Source organism: Chelmon rostratus, chromosome 4 (genome assembly GCF_017976325.1).
Source record: "Chelmon rostratus isolate fCheRos1 chromosome 4, fCheRos1.pri, whole genome shotgun sequence".
Lineage (NCBI taxonomy): Eukaryota > Metazoa > Chordata > Actinopteri > Chaetodontiformes > Chaetodontidae > Chelmon > Chelmon rostratus.
In genome coordinates, this window is record NC_055661.1 from 25,603,671 (window position 1) to 25,620,040 (window position 16,370).

Consider the following 16,370-nt stretch of genomic DNA (forward strand, 5'->3'; position numbering starts at 1 on the left):
AGTCTGATTGTATTTATATAGAATAAACAAAAGGGAGGAATGCTGGGGGAGGGGTGGGAGCCGAGGGGACACCTCAAAGAAAGAAAGGAGGAAGGAGAGAAAAGACCACTCCAAGAAAGCATCCAGCCGGATGACCCTTGACCCTGACTGGCTGTAAATCTGTCCCCTCATTCTATAGACCGGGCTTTTTTTTTGTTGTTTGTTGTGTTTTTGTGCGAGGGGGAAAAAATAAGCTTTGGTGAGTCGTTCCCGGAGCGACAATCCCGACAAGACTCGTCTTGTTCTCGAACAGCGAGGAGTAATTTCGTGGGCACACACGGCTCATGTAGCCCATCTGTGTGATAGATGTGGAATGCGTAAATCATAAAACGGCACTGTTAATGTAAGTAAAACTTTACAGACGCGTGTTAAAGAAGGCCACCGGCTGAGGTAAAGACCTTTAAATGGACGGCGTCTCCGCGTGGCAGGCAGGAAAGCTTGATCTTGTTTGTCTTCCTGCTTCGCGGGAACAAGTCGGCATTGATTATTTACCTGCTAAACACAGAGGACTTTGTAAGGATTCCTTGGGGATTTCCTTCCCCTATCGTCTAACCATTAAAAAACATCGGGGAGCGTCATGGGAGGAATGGGTGAAGTGAGAAATGTGAAAACATCAGCAGCCGGAGAGACGTGAGCTGTGTGTTTGGTTGATTTGGTGTGAGCATCGTGTAGTAGCAGCGAGGCTTCGCAGCTTTTATGAGATCACAGACAACCAATAAAAGCGCGAGCCGTCAGAAACTTGGAGCGGGACGCTGAAGACGTCGTGGCGCTCGGCAGTCATGATGGATGTTTCTATCATTTTTCTAAACGATCCTTTCTGGCCCCGTTGTGGCCCAAGTGCGTCCGTCTCCACATTGCAGCCCAGTGAGAGCACATTTTCCCACCATGTGTGCCATGATGTGGTGAATACGCACGCTGGGGTCATGAAAATTATTTGCGCCAGGGGAAACGTTGACAGAACGCAGCGCCTGGCTGTCACATTGACATCATTGGACATGTCATGTTTGGGCACGGCGATCAGCGTAAGCCCTTGAGCTTTGTTACGACTAATTGGTGCAGCATTTTAACCCCTAAAAATGCTGATTTAGTGTTTGTGTTGTATTAGGAAGCCGGCTGCGCTATTTTTTTCCACATGCTCAGTGAAGCCAGCGGGTCGCCAACTGTTTGCACATGTTCGGTAGTCGGAGAGGGAACGCTCACGCTCATAACCATCATCATCATCATCATAACCAACAAATAAAAGCTTTTTTCCTGTAAATTTAACAAGCAAAAACATGTGACAGAGAAAACCAAAAAGAAAAGCCCCACTGTAACGCGTCGGCTCTGCACAGCTGTGTGAGATGGGGTGCATTAAAGCCACCAATTCAGCCGCGGGACGATGGCATGAATGGACTGAAAGCAGCACGTAGACCGCACCAGATGTACTGGGACTGTCTCATTTGTCTACAATCAAAAACGTCTGACATTAGAATCATTTGAAGATGAAAAATGCACATGTAGTCGCATTAAAGGGCCACTCGGGCTGTTTAGTTCGTTGTTGGACTTGCAAAAGTCAAGATATCTTGACTTTTAGGCCCGGTTCAGCCTGGCTCGTCATCTGCTTTGTAACCAGAATGCTGTATTTGCCTTTCGATCGAACTTTCCAGAGTTGAAAAGCTTGTCCAGCTGAAAAAATATTGTACTTTCACCTAGAAGTACTTCAATTCTACTTTTTGCAGACTGTACAAAGTCCACTTTGTACATTTTTTTTGTCACCTTCAAGCATACTTAAGTGTACTCAGGTAGTCATTTAGTACCACTTGAGTAATACTTGAGTGTACTCGAAGTGTAAATAGTTGCTAAATTGGCACAAGTTTTGGATTCATGAGCAAAACACAGTTACAGTACAATTGTATTATATCACCAATGTCTTGCAATTTGGATTAAGTGAAATTAAAGTACACTTTAATTAAGCTGCTAGTAGTGTTTTACAAAGGACTTGAAAAAAGTAAATTACTGTTAAAAGTGTTTGTAATTTAGTTCATTTTTTAAAATTACACTTAAGTACAATTTATAATATATTTACAGTAAGGTACACTTTGTGTAAGTACTTTGAAATACCACTTTAAGTATTTAAGTGACGTCTATTTAGAAGTACAGTTTTTAAATTTATATGTCAAACATACTTTAAATTAAGCACGAAAACTAAATGTGTACTTGTAATGACTTTTCTCTACTTCAGATATGTTTCTAACACATTAAAGTGTACTGCTGTTGGACCTGGGCTGTGTCGGAGGAAACCACTCTGCAGTGCTCTGGCCTCTGATAAGCTTTCAGACTCATGCATCTGTCAGCACGAGTTGTTCTGACTTGGCTGTTCTCGGTCTGAGTGCCCACTTAGTAGCGGTAAAACCACCAAAATCACTGGATTGTACAAGTCAATAGCGTCTTTTTGTTAGAGCCCTCCTGCTTAGTCACGTCTCTCAAATTTGTAGTCTCCAGACTGAGACAACCCTGACAAGTCAACAGGCCCGAGTTCTCACCGATCCAGGCCACTGGGTAATCATCATCGTCAAACCCAATATTCTGTTATTATCCGGTCTCATACAGTAGATAATATACATCCAGGCCAAAGCCCGGAGTCTGGTTTTCCTCAGAGACTTACAGAACACAGCGGTTGCTCTAAATGTTGGACTACAGATGACAAGTAAAGTAGAGCTGCCTCCCTGAACTACGGCTATGTACCACGTGAAGAATTTTAACGTCAGTAAATCATTGCCATCTAAATTTCAAATCAATTGCATGATCACGCAAATGGCCAGGAAACTTTCTGAGTGCGTTTCTGACCCCGAGCTGCTGTAACAGAGGCCACTGCTCTTTGTGTAAACATGGGTTTTCTCTATCGATGTTTTTTTTTGCCTTTCAGTCGAGGAAAAAAAATGCTGGCTTAATTGTTTAAACACGCACTAGATGCGGCACCGGCACCGGGCGGAGGATGCTAACGGTCGCCATCATTTGTTATGGTAATCAGACACAGCCATATTTTGATGTTTTAAAGAGCTGCAGCTTTGAGCGATCTCACGTCAGACGGAACAACTGCCCTCAGATGGACATCTGGCAGAACTCTGGAACCGCCGAACCTGTTGACGTACGCGTGATTTTGTTTGTCTCCACTGTGGTCATGGTTACAATGTTGCACAGCGAAATCACCGTGTAGTGAATTACTGTCTGTCAGAGCCTCGACATCGCGCCGTTCACTCTCTCTGGCTGCCGTGCGGACACTTGATTTGGGTTGTGTTTGGAGACGCGTGTAAAGGCGAGTCTGCCTGATGCACCTTCACGTGGTCAAGTTCAAGAGAATTGTTCGAGGAAGTGGAGAAATCGACGGCTATAATGGGAAGGTCAAGTGTAAAAGTTGTCGGCGGTTCCTACGGCTCATCAAAGGCGATCTCTTATCTCCAACACGCCGGTGTCGCATTACCCCCGTGGCCCCTGTCGGCATGTGACGCAGGGAAGGACAGTGGAGGGCCACCGTCTGGTTGAACTGGAGGAAGCCGGGAATTAATTTCTAACGGACAGCGCTAATGTCTTTCAGACCGGAGCCCCGAAGCTACAAAGCGTTCTCCATAACACGAAGGCTGCGCGGCAGGCGCGGCGACGAAGCCGACCATCTGCTAACCAGACACGCGGCCGTACGCGCACATATACAACACACACGAGGGGGAAGGGGGGGGGTGCCAAACGGATCGATTAGCAGACGAGGAGTGTGAGGGCCACAGCGGGGGCCGGGGGAGACACCCAGGGTCAAAGAGATGGTGTACTGTTTCAGCACATGCTAAATCAGTTACCATCTCCACACACATAAAGCCCCGGCTCAGTGCTGCAGCCACCCCTCATAATCCCCAAACAATCTGGCTCAATCTGGAGAATAAGTGGAGGCTCTCTGGTTACAGTAACACTCAGCAGAACAGACACAAAGCCTCTCGCATGAACACACGCCCATGTTGCGAGAAAGTTCGGACTTATGTTTATTTCCTGCTATCGCTGAGGGATTGAGTTGTGCTCCGAGTAGTTTGGAGGAGGTCGTGTGATCTATGAGCGACCGCGTTCATGAACGACCTCTTTTAGAATATCGAATACCATCATTTTCTCTGTTTGCGTTTTCCAGATGAGGCACACACATCCAGAACCGGAGAGTTTATAGGTTAAGTAGGTGGATTGGTGCGCACTCATTACGGGCCTCTGTGTTCGCAGGGTGCGGTTGTCTGTGCTGTGTATTAACTGACAATAGCCAGCTCCTGGGAGGGATGGGCTCTAAGCCGCAGAGCTACCCTGGCACACTGTGCTCCGGTGCTATTAGCACACTAATGCCTTCCCCAGGACTCCCCAAGGCCAGCGCTGGGCCTGAACCCGATACCACACATGCTACATAAGACATAGGATTCGCTCTCGTCTTTCTCAAAACACATCTGGCATTCAGATTTTCCTGTTTGTCAACAAAAGGCCTCCTAGAGGCTGAAACTGCACAGGAGGGGATTTTGGGACCGAATGGCGAGCTGCCCTCTCGCACATGTTCCAGTCTGTGCGATCGGTCCACATATGTCACGTTAACCCTTTCCACGCCGACGCGACGTTACACGTTTTATTGCTGGGTGTCACGGTGCTGCTTCTCATGCACCTCTGAAGCCCTCTGCTGTGGGGGGGTTTATGGTGGGTTTAGACCCCGGACTTGTACATCTGCTACATGACAGCTGTCGTAGCTTCTCTGATGAAAGACGTGGGATTTGTGGGATATGAATGATTTAAATAAAACCATTGTGGCTTGACAAGCAAAAGCTGGAAGGATAAAAATGTGTGAAGTCAAAGTCGCATCAGACCCCACCGATATAAATCATTTAAATACATAGTAACCAAAAAGCTCTTGCTTCTGCCAAAATAAAAGCCTGCACACAAGCGAATATTTGCCTTTGCAGCTTTTTAATGAAATAACACGTGCATTGAATATTTACTTTGTGTCTCAATCGAGGCTTCGTCACGTGCCGTGAGGAACAGAAGAGAAACATCCCTCCAACACAGTCGTGTTTGTAGCAGCGGGATAATATTACTCTTCTCGTATATTCCCCAGATGGATTTTCTGATTTAATAAGCATCTTTGCATTTTGAATCCCAAGGAAACACAGCTAATTAACCTTATTACTTAAAGGGGCAAAACATCTCCCCCTTCAATAAAATTACTTGCTTGCCTGTTCAACGATTAGCCACTAAAGAGAGATTACGTTACTGTGAAGTGGATCAGAAATTAGATTGTTGTACTGAAGGAATGAACACAAATGTGCAGCTGTAGGTATCTATTTTTAGCACCGTTTCATTAAACTCTACTGTGTGCACTTGCAGGCATATATGTTAATTCAGAGGAGGGTGATTTTGTATCATAAGAAAGGGGACTTTTAGGCCTTTTTAAGTTTGATTCCTTGCTCTATTTTTGTTTCTGTGGACATCTATGAAATAAATGAAGCAATTATTGAGAGCAGAATTTTTTCCCATCAGTTTTATACAGTATTTTCCTGCCTGAGTCTTTAATTTCAGTGCGGTTCTATAGGTTACCTCATATCCCTTCTATAGATTAGTAATCAGCTCTGCTGCTCCTATCTGGCCTGTGGATCAGCACACGGTAAACAGATCCATGTGTCAGCGGACCGTTTGACTGACAGCCTGTCACTTTCTCTTTGTCGTCGTTGGCGTGCGCTCAGATAGGATCTGTGGAGGTTTGGCCGGACCGCGTTTGATCCAGCTGGGATAAGCCACACTGCCTCTGATGTGTTCCTAAACTGTTGGCCAGTCGTGGCTCAGATAGCGAGCCACAAAGTGCAGCCAACATAAGCTTTTGCTCTGCAGTGGAAAGTCAGTGTGCATCAGGAACGAATGGCATCGGGCGAAAGATATCTGGTCTACCAGTAGCCAGGTCAAAACCTGTGATGGAGCAGGAGTACAGACCCCCGAACCATCTGTGGATCTATCTGACAGCGAAGCTCTGTCTGTAAGAAGCTCATGCTGGAGAATATAGAAGCAAATGTGCAGTATATGTACAAGTGTGCTCTCCTGTTTGGGTTGACTACTCGATTATGCGTTGCAACCCTCGCTCATCCGCACCAGTAATTCTTGTTGGTTAAACTTGTGGTTATTAATCTATTAATGTTCACATTGAAATTACAGGATGATGTGCAATGTTCATAATGCAAAGTGCCAAAAATGGGAGTCAGCTGTAACCTGCATGCCACACTATCATTTTCACATGCACACTAATGGTTTTCGTTCTCCAGGTGAGCGTCCATACCAGTGCCCCTACTGTGACAAAGCGTTCAGCAAGAACGATGGCCTGAAGATGCACATCCGCACGCACACTCGTGTAAGTGTTCCCTGTTTCTATCGCCTATTCTCCGTTTTACAGTATATGGGATCATAACTGGTCTGAGGCTGCTAAGCTAATTGCACAGTTTTTAGTGTTTTACCACATTTCACAGTGCAAGACGAGTGAATAAGTGCAGAGACAGACAGGGAGAAAGGGATGCTAACCCTGTGTCAGGTGTCCCACCATTAATCTGGAGCGCTTCGCGGTGCAAGTCTCACACACCACGCCTCGTGAGGAAAGGCTCCTCTGTGTCTAACATACGTGACACTCCCTGCCCATTTAATCATGAGGTAATGTGCAGGTTCTTTCATAAATCATGCTGTAACGCCTGCTGACAGAAAAGGCAGAGAGAGTGTGGGTGCAGGCTGAGGAGAAGATGAACTGTGTGCCGATGCAGAACGCTCGGATGCAGACACGGGAAACGTGTTGATGGCCTGAACATGTAGATGTGAACCAGGGCTGCAGACAAGTCTCTTTGGTGAAAACAATTCCCAATTTAAATGTGAAAAGATCCTGTTTTCCCACACTGCTTCTCTCTCTCTTGCTCTTCTCCTTATTCATTAGATTAAGAGTTTATTGCAAACAAAGCAGATTTAGTGATGATTGTTGGAACAGTGGAAAGACGAACAAAGAAGGTTCTGGTGAGTTTTATTTTGTTTTTGTCGCATTTGAATGAAGTGTGTTTTACGATGATAAAATTGGTGTTTCTGTGAATGGAGTCTGGTGGCTTTGGCCAGAGCGCTATAACAGCTGGTTCTGGTTAAAACAAACAAAAATGTAGGGATCCTTTCCATAATGTTGTCAGATTATTCTAACAATCTTTTAGTGGACGTACATTGACGGTGCACAAACACCCAGAGGAGTTAAATTGCAGTACCTTTCTTGGCTGCTGGCTGCATCGTTGTCTCCATTCGTCTCTTGGATGCGAAAAACATGGGAAAACAAGGTCCATAATCAGATAATATGTGATCGGAATTCCTCCTGTTTCAAACACACCCGTTTGGGACATTGAAGTCTTCCAGGACCCGTGAACACCGGCATCAACTTGAAGCAAGATGTCACTTTAATTGATTGAAAATGAAATGTAGGTCAGGCTGAAACGAGCGCATAATTCAACTACATGGAAGAGGACATTTTATTCATGTGTTTTGTATATTGAAGGCATGTAGATCATACACATCGTCTGTCTCTTGTTGTGTTAGTTTTCCCCCTGATGGACATAATGTGCAAAAACAGATATTCAAATAATTCGAATTATGTGTCTCTTTAGAAGGACGTTCGTTTTTGGCCAAGCCCTAATGCAAAGTGAGTCAAAGGCAGGTTCCTCGCTGGACGTCGTGAGGTCATTTCCTGGGCCGGGACGCCGCTCATTTCCTTGCGTCACGTCTCGACACATTGAAGTTCTCCACCAAAACGCTTCCCATGAGCTCCCAGCGAGCTCGTGGACGACTGTGTTAGCGCAACTTCTGATAAATGAGACTTAATATGCGTTTCATCATAGATTTCCACCGTCAGTTTATGCAGCTATGACTGTGACCGTCGTGGCCTGTCAGCACGGTTAATTTCAAAGATTTGTCCCGTCGTGACGCTGTGCAGAGCGCAGCGCTCGGCCGTCGCAGCGTGTTGATAATGGAGGCATCCTGCCCAGGTCGCCCAGTAGAAGCAGGCAGGTATAATTTTCGAGCGAGCTGCTGATTAAACTGACTGATGTTTTGTTCCTAATGTTCCCAGATCTGCCTTTGCTCACAGCGCTCTGAAATATGGGCTGAACAGTTACAAACAGCAGAGCCAGATGAAGTCACTGCGGAGCAAAACAAATGTCATTTGGCAGAAGGAGCCGCAGCTCTTTGTTAATGCACAGACGATTTGAGATGGATGCGTTTGGAGTTTGCGTGTTTATACCACAAACCACATCACCGGCGAACTAAAGAGGAACACATTTAATGCCGATATGAACTGCTGACATTTTGGATATTAAGAGATTTTTTTTTTTTTTTTTGCAATATTGTTTTGATCTCTGATGCGAATGGATGTGGCCGTATGTTATATGATTGCAAATCCACTTCTTATGTAAAATTTCCATCTTGTGTTCTCTGGCATGGAGTTTCACTTTTTGACGAGGACACTAAAACTCAGAGGCTTTCAAGGCTAAACTTTTCTTTCCATGACTAAATAAAGGTGGACTGCGAGCGGTACTGTGTCCAACTCGACTTAACACACACAGTCCTGCAGGATTACAAGTGCTGTGCACACATAGAGACCTTAAAACGGTAACCAGAGCTGATGCTGCATTCACTGTCCTCTGTGTGTTGACGCGGGAGGTAAAAGAAAAAGCTTCACTGAATGTCATCAAGTGCAAATCACAAACTAAAGTGGCATGTTTTAGTTGCTCTAGTTTCCGTAAGTTTGTCTTTAATATGATGTAATGTCAGTCCTCCTTAAACAAACTTCAACAAACACCAGAAACTGTTTTGTCCGTGCTTAAAAATGGTCTCTTGGCAAAAAAAATGCAGAAAAAGTATAAATCTAAAAACTAAATGGCATCATTAACACTTCTGATTTCACAATAAAGGTTTACCGCTGCCTTCACATTAAAAGGCACTTTTGTTCTGAAAGGAAGTGGCTTGGTATCAGCAGTGTTTTATGTATCCACATGAACTCGCCACAGCAAATGAACAGAGCAGCAGAGAAAACTGCATTTAACGTGGATCCTGTAACGAGTTCAGTATCGACGAGTGGATCGAGTACAACCTTCACCGCCTCTCTGCTGACGAGCTTACAGGTGACCCAGATATGTTGTTGTGGCAGCGACCAGCTTCACCTTCATCCAGCTGTGCTGTTGGTGTTTTTCATTCAACGCGGATTTCTAGTTTTTATACTGAGCTGCATTTTATTTTAGGAGCGTCCTCATTAAAATAAAAGGCACAATAAATTTTGATCGCTACAGATCAAGTAGTTAAATTTATTCCACATTCGAACAATAGCTCCAAATAAATCCTGGTCATCAACCATCTCGACGTTGAGTTGTTTGTTGTTTGTTTGTTTTTTCTGACTGCGCCCTGCAGCCTGATAGAGCGCAGTGACTTCCTGTTAGCATGCTGCTTTACAAATACCAACATATTAAACATGACACATGAGACGCCAGGCTCTTTTGGAGCAAATAAACCAAACTCCATCTTTGCGTTTGAGAGTGGTCAGATTCAGAGGAAAGATCGGGTCAGAGGTCAAAGGGTGAACAGCTGCTGGAGAGTGAAGGTCAGCAGGTACAGATGTTCGATGTTACGGGGGTCATAGTGATGCATTCTGGGTACACTGCATCACCTAAGTCCATCCATGTGTTGCCTGACCTTTGATCTCTGACCCCTCATGGATTTTTCTTTCATTGTCACACAAGAACCGTTCATGCATTATGGAAAAAGAAGTGATCCTCGTTAAAGCAGGAGATTTAGGTTGAAATTAGCATCACGCCGTTTCTCACACACTCGTCTTTATTCATCACGTGCACACAAACAGTTGCATGCTTAAACAAGGCGCACATGCAGCGGACCTGATCTTTACCACCTTTTGTATCCGGTGTCACTGGGCACTCCTCGCCCCGCCCACATGATAGCGCCTTTCCCAGGACCCTTACTTCCTGCATTCACCCCGTTCCCATGACAACTAAGCTTTAAATGGGTAGAGCCTTCGCTATCGGCCGGGCTTGTCAAAAACAGCTTCCCGGCGAGTGGCGTCGGGAACGAGCTCCCGCTATCTCTACGCTCCTCACTCCTCAAGTCTTTGAGTTGTCACGCCGTTTCCCCTCAGACCGCGGGACGCACCTACTCTTCATGGCCGTCCACACACACACACACACACACACACACTCCTGTACATGCACACACCCACAGTGAGATAGCTGCTTTGACTGACACTGAGACAGGCCTCCAAAAGGCGCAGAGGAAATGTTCTTTGGTAAACTGATGAGGTGTGGAGGCAGAGGAGTGATATTCTACAGCCCCAGAGTGCCGGTGCACTGATACACGTTCAAAGGGATTTTCTCTGCCATGTTTTCTTTACTCTTTTGAGGAATCCATGTGTTTTTGATGGCCCCTACGCCGGTCATTTCCTCCCTACTGCAGGGGCTGTACAATCTTTCATTTCATATCTTCATGAACACACCGGGGTGTGAGGAGAGAGGGCATCAGTGTGTGAATGTGTGTGTGTGTGTGTGTGTGTGTGTGTGTGTGTGTGTGTGTGTGTGTGTGTGTTACAGGGATATTTCCACATCTTCCTCTGTGTCTGTTTGTTTTTCTGCTTGTGTGTGTACATGTGTACGCCATTACACGTGTGCACGCCGTAACGCACACAAATCCCTCTCCAGGTTTTGTCCATATGTGAGGGGAGGCATTGTTTTAAGCATTGTTCTGCTGCAGGCCGACAGATCAAGTGGCCTCTTTTAATGCGCTGTGTATGTGTGTGTCGCCGCAGGAGAAGCCGTATAAATGCAGCGAGTGCAACAAAGCCTTCAGCCAGAAAAGAGGGCTGGACGAGCACATGAGGACCCACACAGGAGAGAAACCTTTCCAATGTGACGTGAGTGTCCAACCACCTCGACCCCCAACCAGGGCTGGAAGAACAAATCTGTTTTTATAAATTATAATGCTGTTTATGCTGTTTTAAAAATGCTCTTGAAATGTGCAGGATTGCTAATTCTGAATTATTTTTCTGAATGTGAGCAGAGTGACATTCTAGGTGTTTGTTTCTGGCCTGTTTCCCACCATCACGTTTGGGCACCCCGGCTCTAAACCAGCCGCTGTCTCCCCTGATGTGTTTTTGTGTGTGTGTGTGTATGTGTGATGGAACAAGGCCAGATGTGGGGAAGAGTTGCGGGGGGACTCAGTTAGAGGCAGATAGCGATCTCGCTTCTCTGGAGGGGCCAAGTGGGCTGATCTCACGTAAACACATTGAGAGGATCAGAGGGAGAAATTACCCTCTGCTTATAATACTGTAGGAGTAATAATTATTCTCAGAGACTGGGGAGGGAACATGCGACAGAATGCTAGGAGCTAACTTTTTGAAGGCTGTGTTTTATCGCCATTTCTGAAAGCTAGAAACATAAAGAAATTTAAAGCCACAACTTCAAAATCCACTTCTCAAAACTGTTAAATGTGAAGGAGCCCAAGTTTTCAGGGATGCAAGACACCTTTTAAACAGAATTAAGAAGCAGACAGAGCATTATGGGAACTGTAGTTCCAAAACATACAAAATTGAAAGCATGATTATCTCCAAAGTACAAATAAGATAACAATACTAGTTTAACAATGATGATAAAATCCATTGTTAATAACTTTTTTGCGTTGCACTGCAGTGCAACTCAGAAGTCACTTCTGGGCCAGTGTATGCGCAGTAGTGATTGGGGGTTGGAGCTGCGAGGTCCCGCCCATACATCCACCCAACTCAGTCACTGGTTAGGGTTAGCTGCCAATTGTGATGTCACACCTGCTTTTTATAGCATCAAATAATGTATTAAAACCAAACTTCTCCAAAAAATGAGCACTTAAATATACAGCGTGAAATAAAAGTTTAGGATTATCGATCTATACTGCTGCCAGCCACCAGGGGGCGATCGAGGCGTTTTGGCTTCACTTTTGAGGAGCTGTCGGGTTTTCCATCTTTATATAAAGTCAGTGGGGAGGCGCAGTTAACTCGATTTTGTCTGACAGGAGTCCACAGTGTCAGACTATGAAAACTTTTGTTCTGGACGGCTCAATCATGGACATTAATTTAGAATCTAATCTAATCTTAGATTCTTGTTCCTGTTTTTGAGGCATCTTGAGTTCTAATCCCAGACAATGTGCCCATACCCCTGGAGAAAGGCCTGCAGTTGTTGTTTAAGACCGCAGAATCAGTCTTGTATTCACTGTCAGTGAAGCATCAGCAGAAAGCGTCTCCCAGCGACATCCAGCATTCATCTGGATTCTTTTTTCCCAGCTGTGGAAGAGCGATTCTCATGTAAATAATTCTATGCTAAACTATTAGAGATAATAGAAATAACATGTGGATTTTATTTCGGGGTGGATTTCAGACAAAAGGGTCGCACAGTTCCAGGAACATTTTCCAGACGGGCTGGAGGGGCTCTGTACGCAGCGTCTGTCATAACAGCATTAAAAATGTTGTAGGAGCATCCAGTAACATCTGGGTTGTGATGAGACGAGGAGGCCCGTCTCTCATCAGCTCCTGTCACTGTTTCGCTCTCTAAAAGTCCTGATATTTTACTGACACTGGATCAGATTTGTAGATTGTTTGAACGCTATTTAATTCCACTTGGATAGTAAAGCCAGAACATGATAGCACATCAATACGAGGGTCCAAGATGCCTGAAAAACTAATGACAGGCTGTATGGTTATAAACATAGAACCGCTCTGAACCAAACAATAGCTGGGAAACAGAAATGTTTGGACTGACGACATAATAATACGACAGGAATCTCCTTATTTTTGCCAACCAAACCGAAAACGATTTCATTCATATGTATTTTCCGCCGTCTGCCCACGGAGGCAAACAGTCTGTGAGACTTTCTGAATGTAATTCATCCTGCTGAAGTTCCTCACAGATGGAGTGAGCAGGACACATGCTGTGATTCCTGCAGCAGTATGTTAAACTGCAGCTGAACGCCAGCCAGCGGCAGATTACCATGATTGATCGAGGACGATGGAGCCATTTGTACAGTGTAAAATGGCTCATTTGTGATGGATGTTAAGTTGCATGCATTCCCTGTCCCCGTCGCCAAGGTCCACATAAAGAACGATTTATAAATCTTCCTTTATGTCTCCGCTGCAGTGAGCAGGAGAACAAGACCAGAGGTTCAAAAACTTCAACAAAGTCTGCTCACGTGCTTTAATTATCACTGTTAAAGTCCTGCTTACCTGTGTGTGTTTTCCAGGTGTGCGACCTGTCATTCAGCTTGAAGAAGATGCTCAGCAGGCATAAGCTCACGCACAACCCGAACCGGCCGATGGCGGAGTGCCAGCTGTGCCACAAGAAGTTCACCAGGAACGACTACCTCAAAGTCCACATGGAGAATGTCCACGGGGAGACGGAGAGCTAGAACGATATCTGATTCCTCAGATAAAGCTCTCGTGCTTCATGTATACACGCTGTATACACAGATGGATAGATAGCAGAAACGTTGCTGTTCAAGATACATACATGTAGAATATGGAAAACATTTGGGCGAGTATTTTCCAAATTGTAGGCTGTACATTTGTATTTTCTTCTGTCATACTGTTTAGATATTGTTCTAGATATCTGAAGAAATCCCAAATATGTTGGCGCTGCCTGCAGAGCCGCCCTGTCTGACACCTCCCTCCCCAGTCTGCGGGACTCTAACCAGTGTTACTGTTCGTACTGTTACAGCCTGACCTCCTCCACCAACTGTCCTTACACCTTACTGTACACCTGTGGCCAGTTGCCATGTGACCAAAGACCTTTAAGTGCACTTTTTTTTCCAGTTTTACCTGCATGTTTACACCTTTCTTTTAGATTCGACAGCTGTTTTTTGGCAACATGTTTGATATTCAGACTCCGCTCAGCCGCGGAGCGCACGCCAAAACCATGTTGCTCCATTTATTACTCCAAAATAAGAAGTATTAAAACAGGATGGGCGAACGGGAGACGGAGCAGGAGACGAAAATGCGAAACAGCTCACATGTAGAGGTTTTTATTTACACCACAGCCAGACATTGTAAACATGCTGTCCTCAGTCCTTCATGCTCCTTTTCCGATCCCTATGAATGGCCCAGAGAAAAGTGGGTTGATTGGAACGGCGTCATTTCAAAATTAGCTCTAAATTTCTAGATTTTGCCTGTTAAAAACTTAAACAGTCAGACCGGAGCTCACCGGTCCCTTCCTGTCCAGAGGCCTTTTGGTGCTTAACGTGTTACTGTTTCTGCGTCCCGAACTGTACGAGGGACCAACAGAAAATCCAAAGTACTGTGTGTGCCTTGACGTTTCGTGGTGAACTGTTGAGCATGCTTTCATGCCAGTGTCCCAGGGTTATTGTGCCTTACAGTATGTTTACGTTGCTCCTTGTTAACCACCGTTCAATACAGTATTTCATGTATTTCACGAGCAGTGCAGTTCTGTCCTGTTTTCCATCCAGAGCCGTTTGCTTCCTCATCCGATTAACGTTTTCCTGCTGTTTGTGCTGCGTCTGCAGACTGTGAATTGTCACTTCACACTTTTGTGTTTTGAATTGTATAAAACCTCATCACCTACCAAACATCCATTTCCTCCACTCGTTCTAATTATGTGTTTGTGAGCTGTTGACGTTGGGGGGGGGGCGCACGAGGAAACGCTTTGAGAGTTGATTAAAAGTGTTCAGTCCTCGTTGTTAATCTAACCTCTATTCTTGGGTTGGCAGTCTGCTGGGAGCGAAGGCTAATTAAGGCTCTGTAAAGCCACACACTAAAGGGCGCCTCTGATGGTTTGTCTCTGCGGACGCGGGGACGCTTTCTCACGTCCGTCCCCTGCAGAGGCTCTCGGGTATCTCCAGCTTGAACTCTGTGAGAATCTCACGGAGTGAAGTGGGCGAGCTGCGAGCTTCTCATCGTCGCTCTGTGAAGTTTGTCAAACGGGCTGCTGTTCAAGCTCAATAAATCTCGCCGCGTGTGGTTTTGGTTTCCTAAAAACACATAACTGTCACAGTATGTCTATCTTCACGTCTTTGAGTGCGTGCTGTTTGTTTTGCAATTAACTAATTACTGGTATTCATGTTTGGTTACATTTGGGCTCCGTCGCTCACAGCGGAGGAATCGAGCTCTGCCTGATGTCTCCGGCTCAGGTCGGCCTCCGTCGGCGGCGTGGTCGGCGGTGACTCTCGGATCACACGCGGCCGGGCTAACCTGCCCTCCCTCTGGAGCTCGGTTCACCGCGTGGCCGTGCAGGGCGTGGCTGGAGTTAACCCGGGCCACGCCAAGGCCCGCGCTGCTTGTTAGTGGTGAGGCCTGCAGGCCTTACTGACGCACTCTCAAATACAGTGGCATCTATGCCGCATCTTGTAAACAGTAGTAGTTGTAAGGGTTTCCAACGGTGGAGTATTATTGTCTGCCACATGTCTGTCCCAAACTGGCAGACGGGTCACACTGGGTGTTGCGATGTCCCTGCTTTTCATTATCGCTCTGCTCCCTTCTGTCTGTAACGATGTGTCTCGCCTGTCACCGTCCATGTCTCCGGTTTTCCATTTTCGTCTCACAGCCTTTGATTTTCTCATGGGACTTTCCCACTGACCCAATGATCTTGTCCTCCTCTTCAGTAAAGTTTTTTTTTTTTTTTTTTCTCCCCCCTGTGTGCATCCCTGCCTGCATGTGTCTCTCCCTTCCTGCTGGGTGTATCATGCCAAAGCTCCCAGTCAATGTGTTTCTAATTACATGTTTTTACTGGAAGCCCCAGTTTCCTGTGTTGCCTCCCCATTTGTGAGTGTGGCCAGACTGGGCCCCGACCAGCGTCCACAGAGCCGAACGCCAGCCCCGCCCACTGCGCAGGAGTATTATTACCACGCCGGCTCGGGTTTATGGCAAACCGCTGTCACGTTAGGAATGACACGGACACGCTTGTCTGACCTCTGTGTTTGGCCAGCGTTGCCACAGCAACAGGTAGCCTTCCCCTCCACCTCCCTTGACCAGAGTAATGTGGAATGCGTGTGCCCAGCGAAGAGTGCCATGCCGAAGAATTTTAATACGAGTGGGCAGGGTGTGTTTGGGTATTCTGGGTCAACCTTTCAAGCAGTGATGGATGGTCCCTTAAAGCCACATTTCCATGGCAACAGACTGTGGCACCTAAAAAGCCTTGACACTGAAAACCAGCAAAAGGTCAAATGCTTGACACGAGGCCATAGGGCTAGAGCTGAAAAACACACACATAAACACACACACACACCATTCTCACAATACCTTGCTTGCTGAT

General features: G+C 45.8%; 1 protein-coding gene across 1 annotated transcript in view; it reads left to right on the forward strand.

Moving 5' to 3' along the window:
• The window catches only part of prdm5 (PR domain containing 5), a 33,176-nt gene extending 18,542 nt beyond the window's left edge, over positions 1-14,634 (forward strand). Inside the window, exons 14-16 of the mRNA XM_041936178.1 lie at positions 6,339-6,424; positions 10,895-10,999; positions 13,351-14,634. Coding sequence (XP_041792112.1) covers positions 6,339-6,424; positions 10,895-10,999; positions 13,351-13,515 — 356 coding nt within the window. The 3' untranslated portion in view covers positions 13,516-14,634. The remainder of the gene's footprint in view (positions 1-6,338; positions 6,425-10,894; positions 11,000-13,350) is intronic.
• Positions 14,635-16,370: the final 1,736 nt, after the last annotated feature.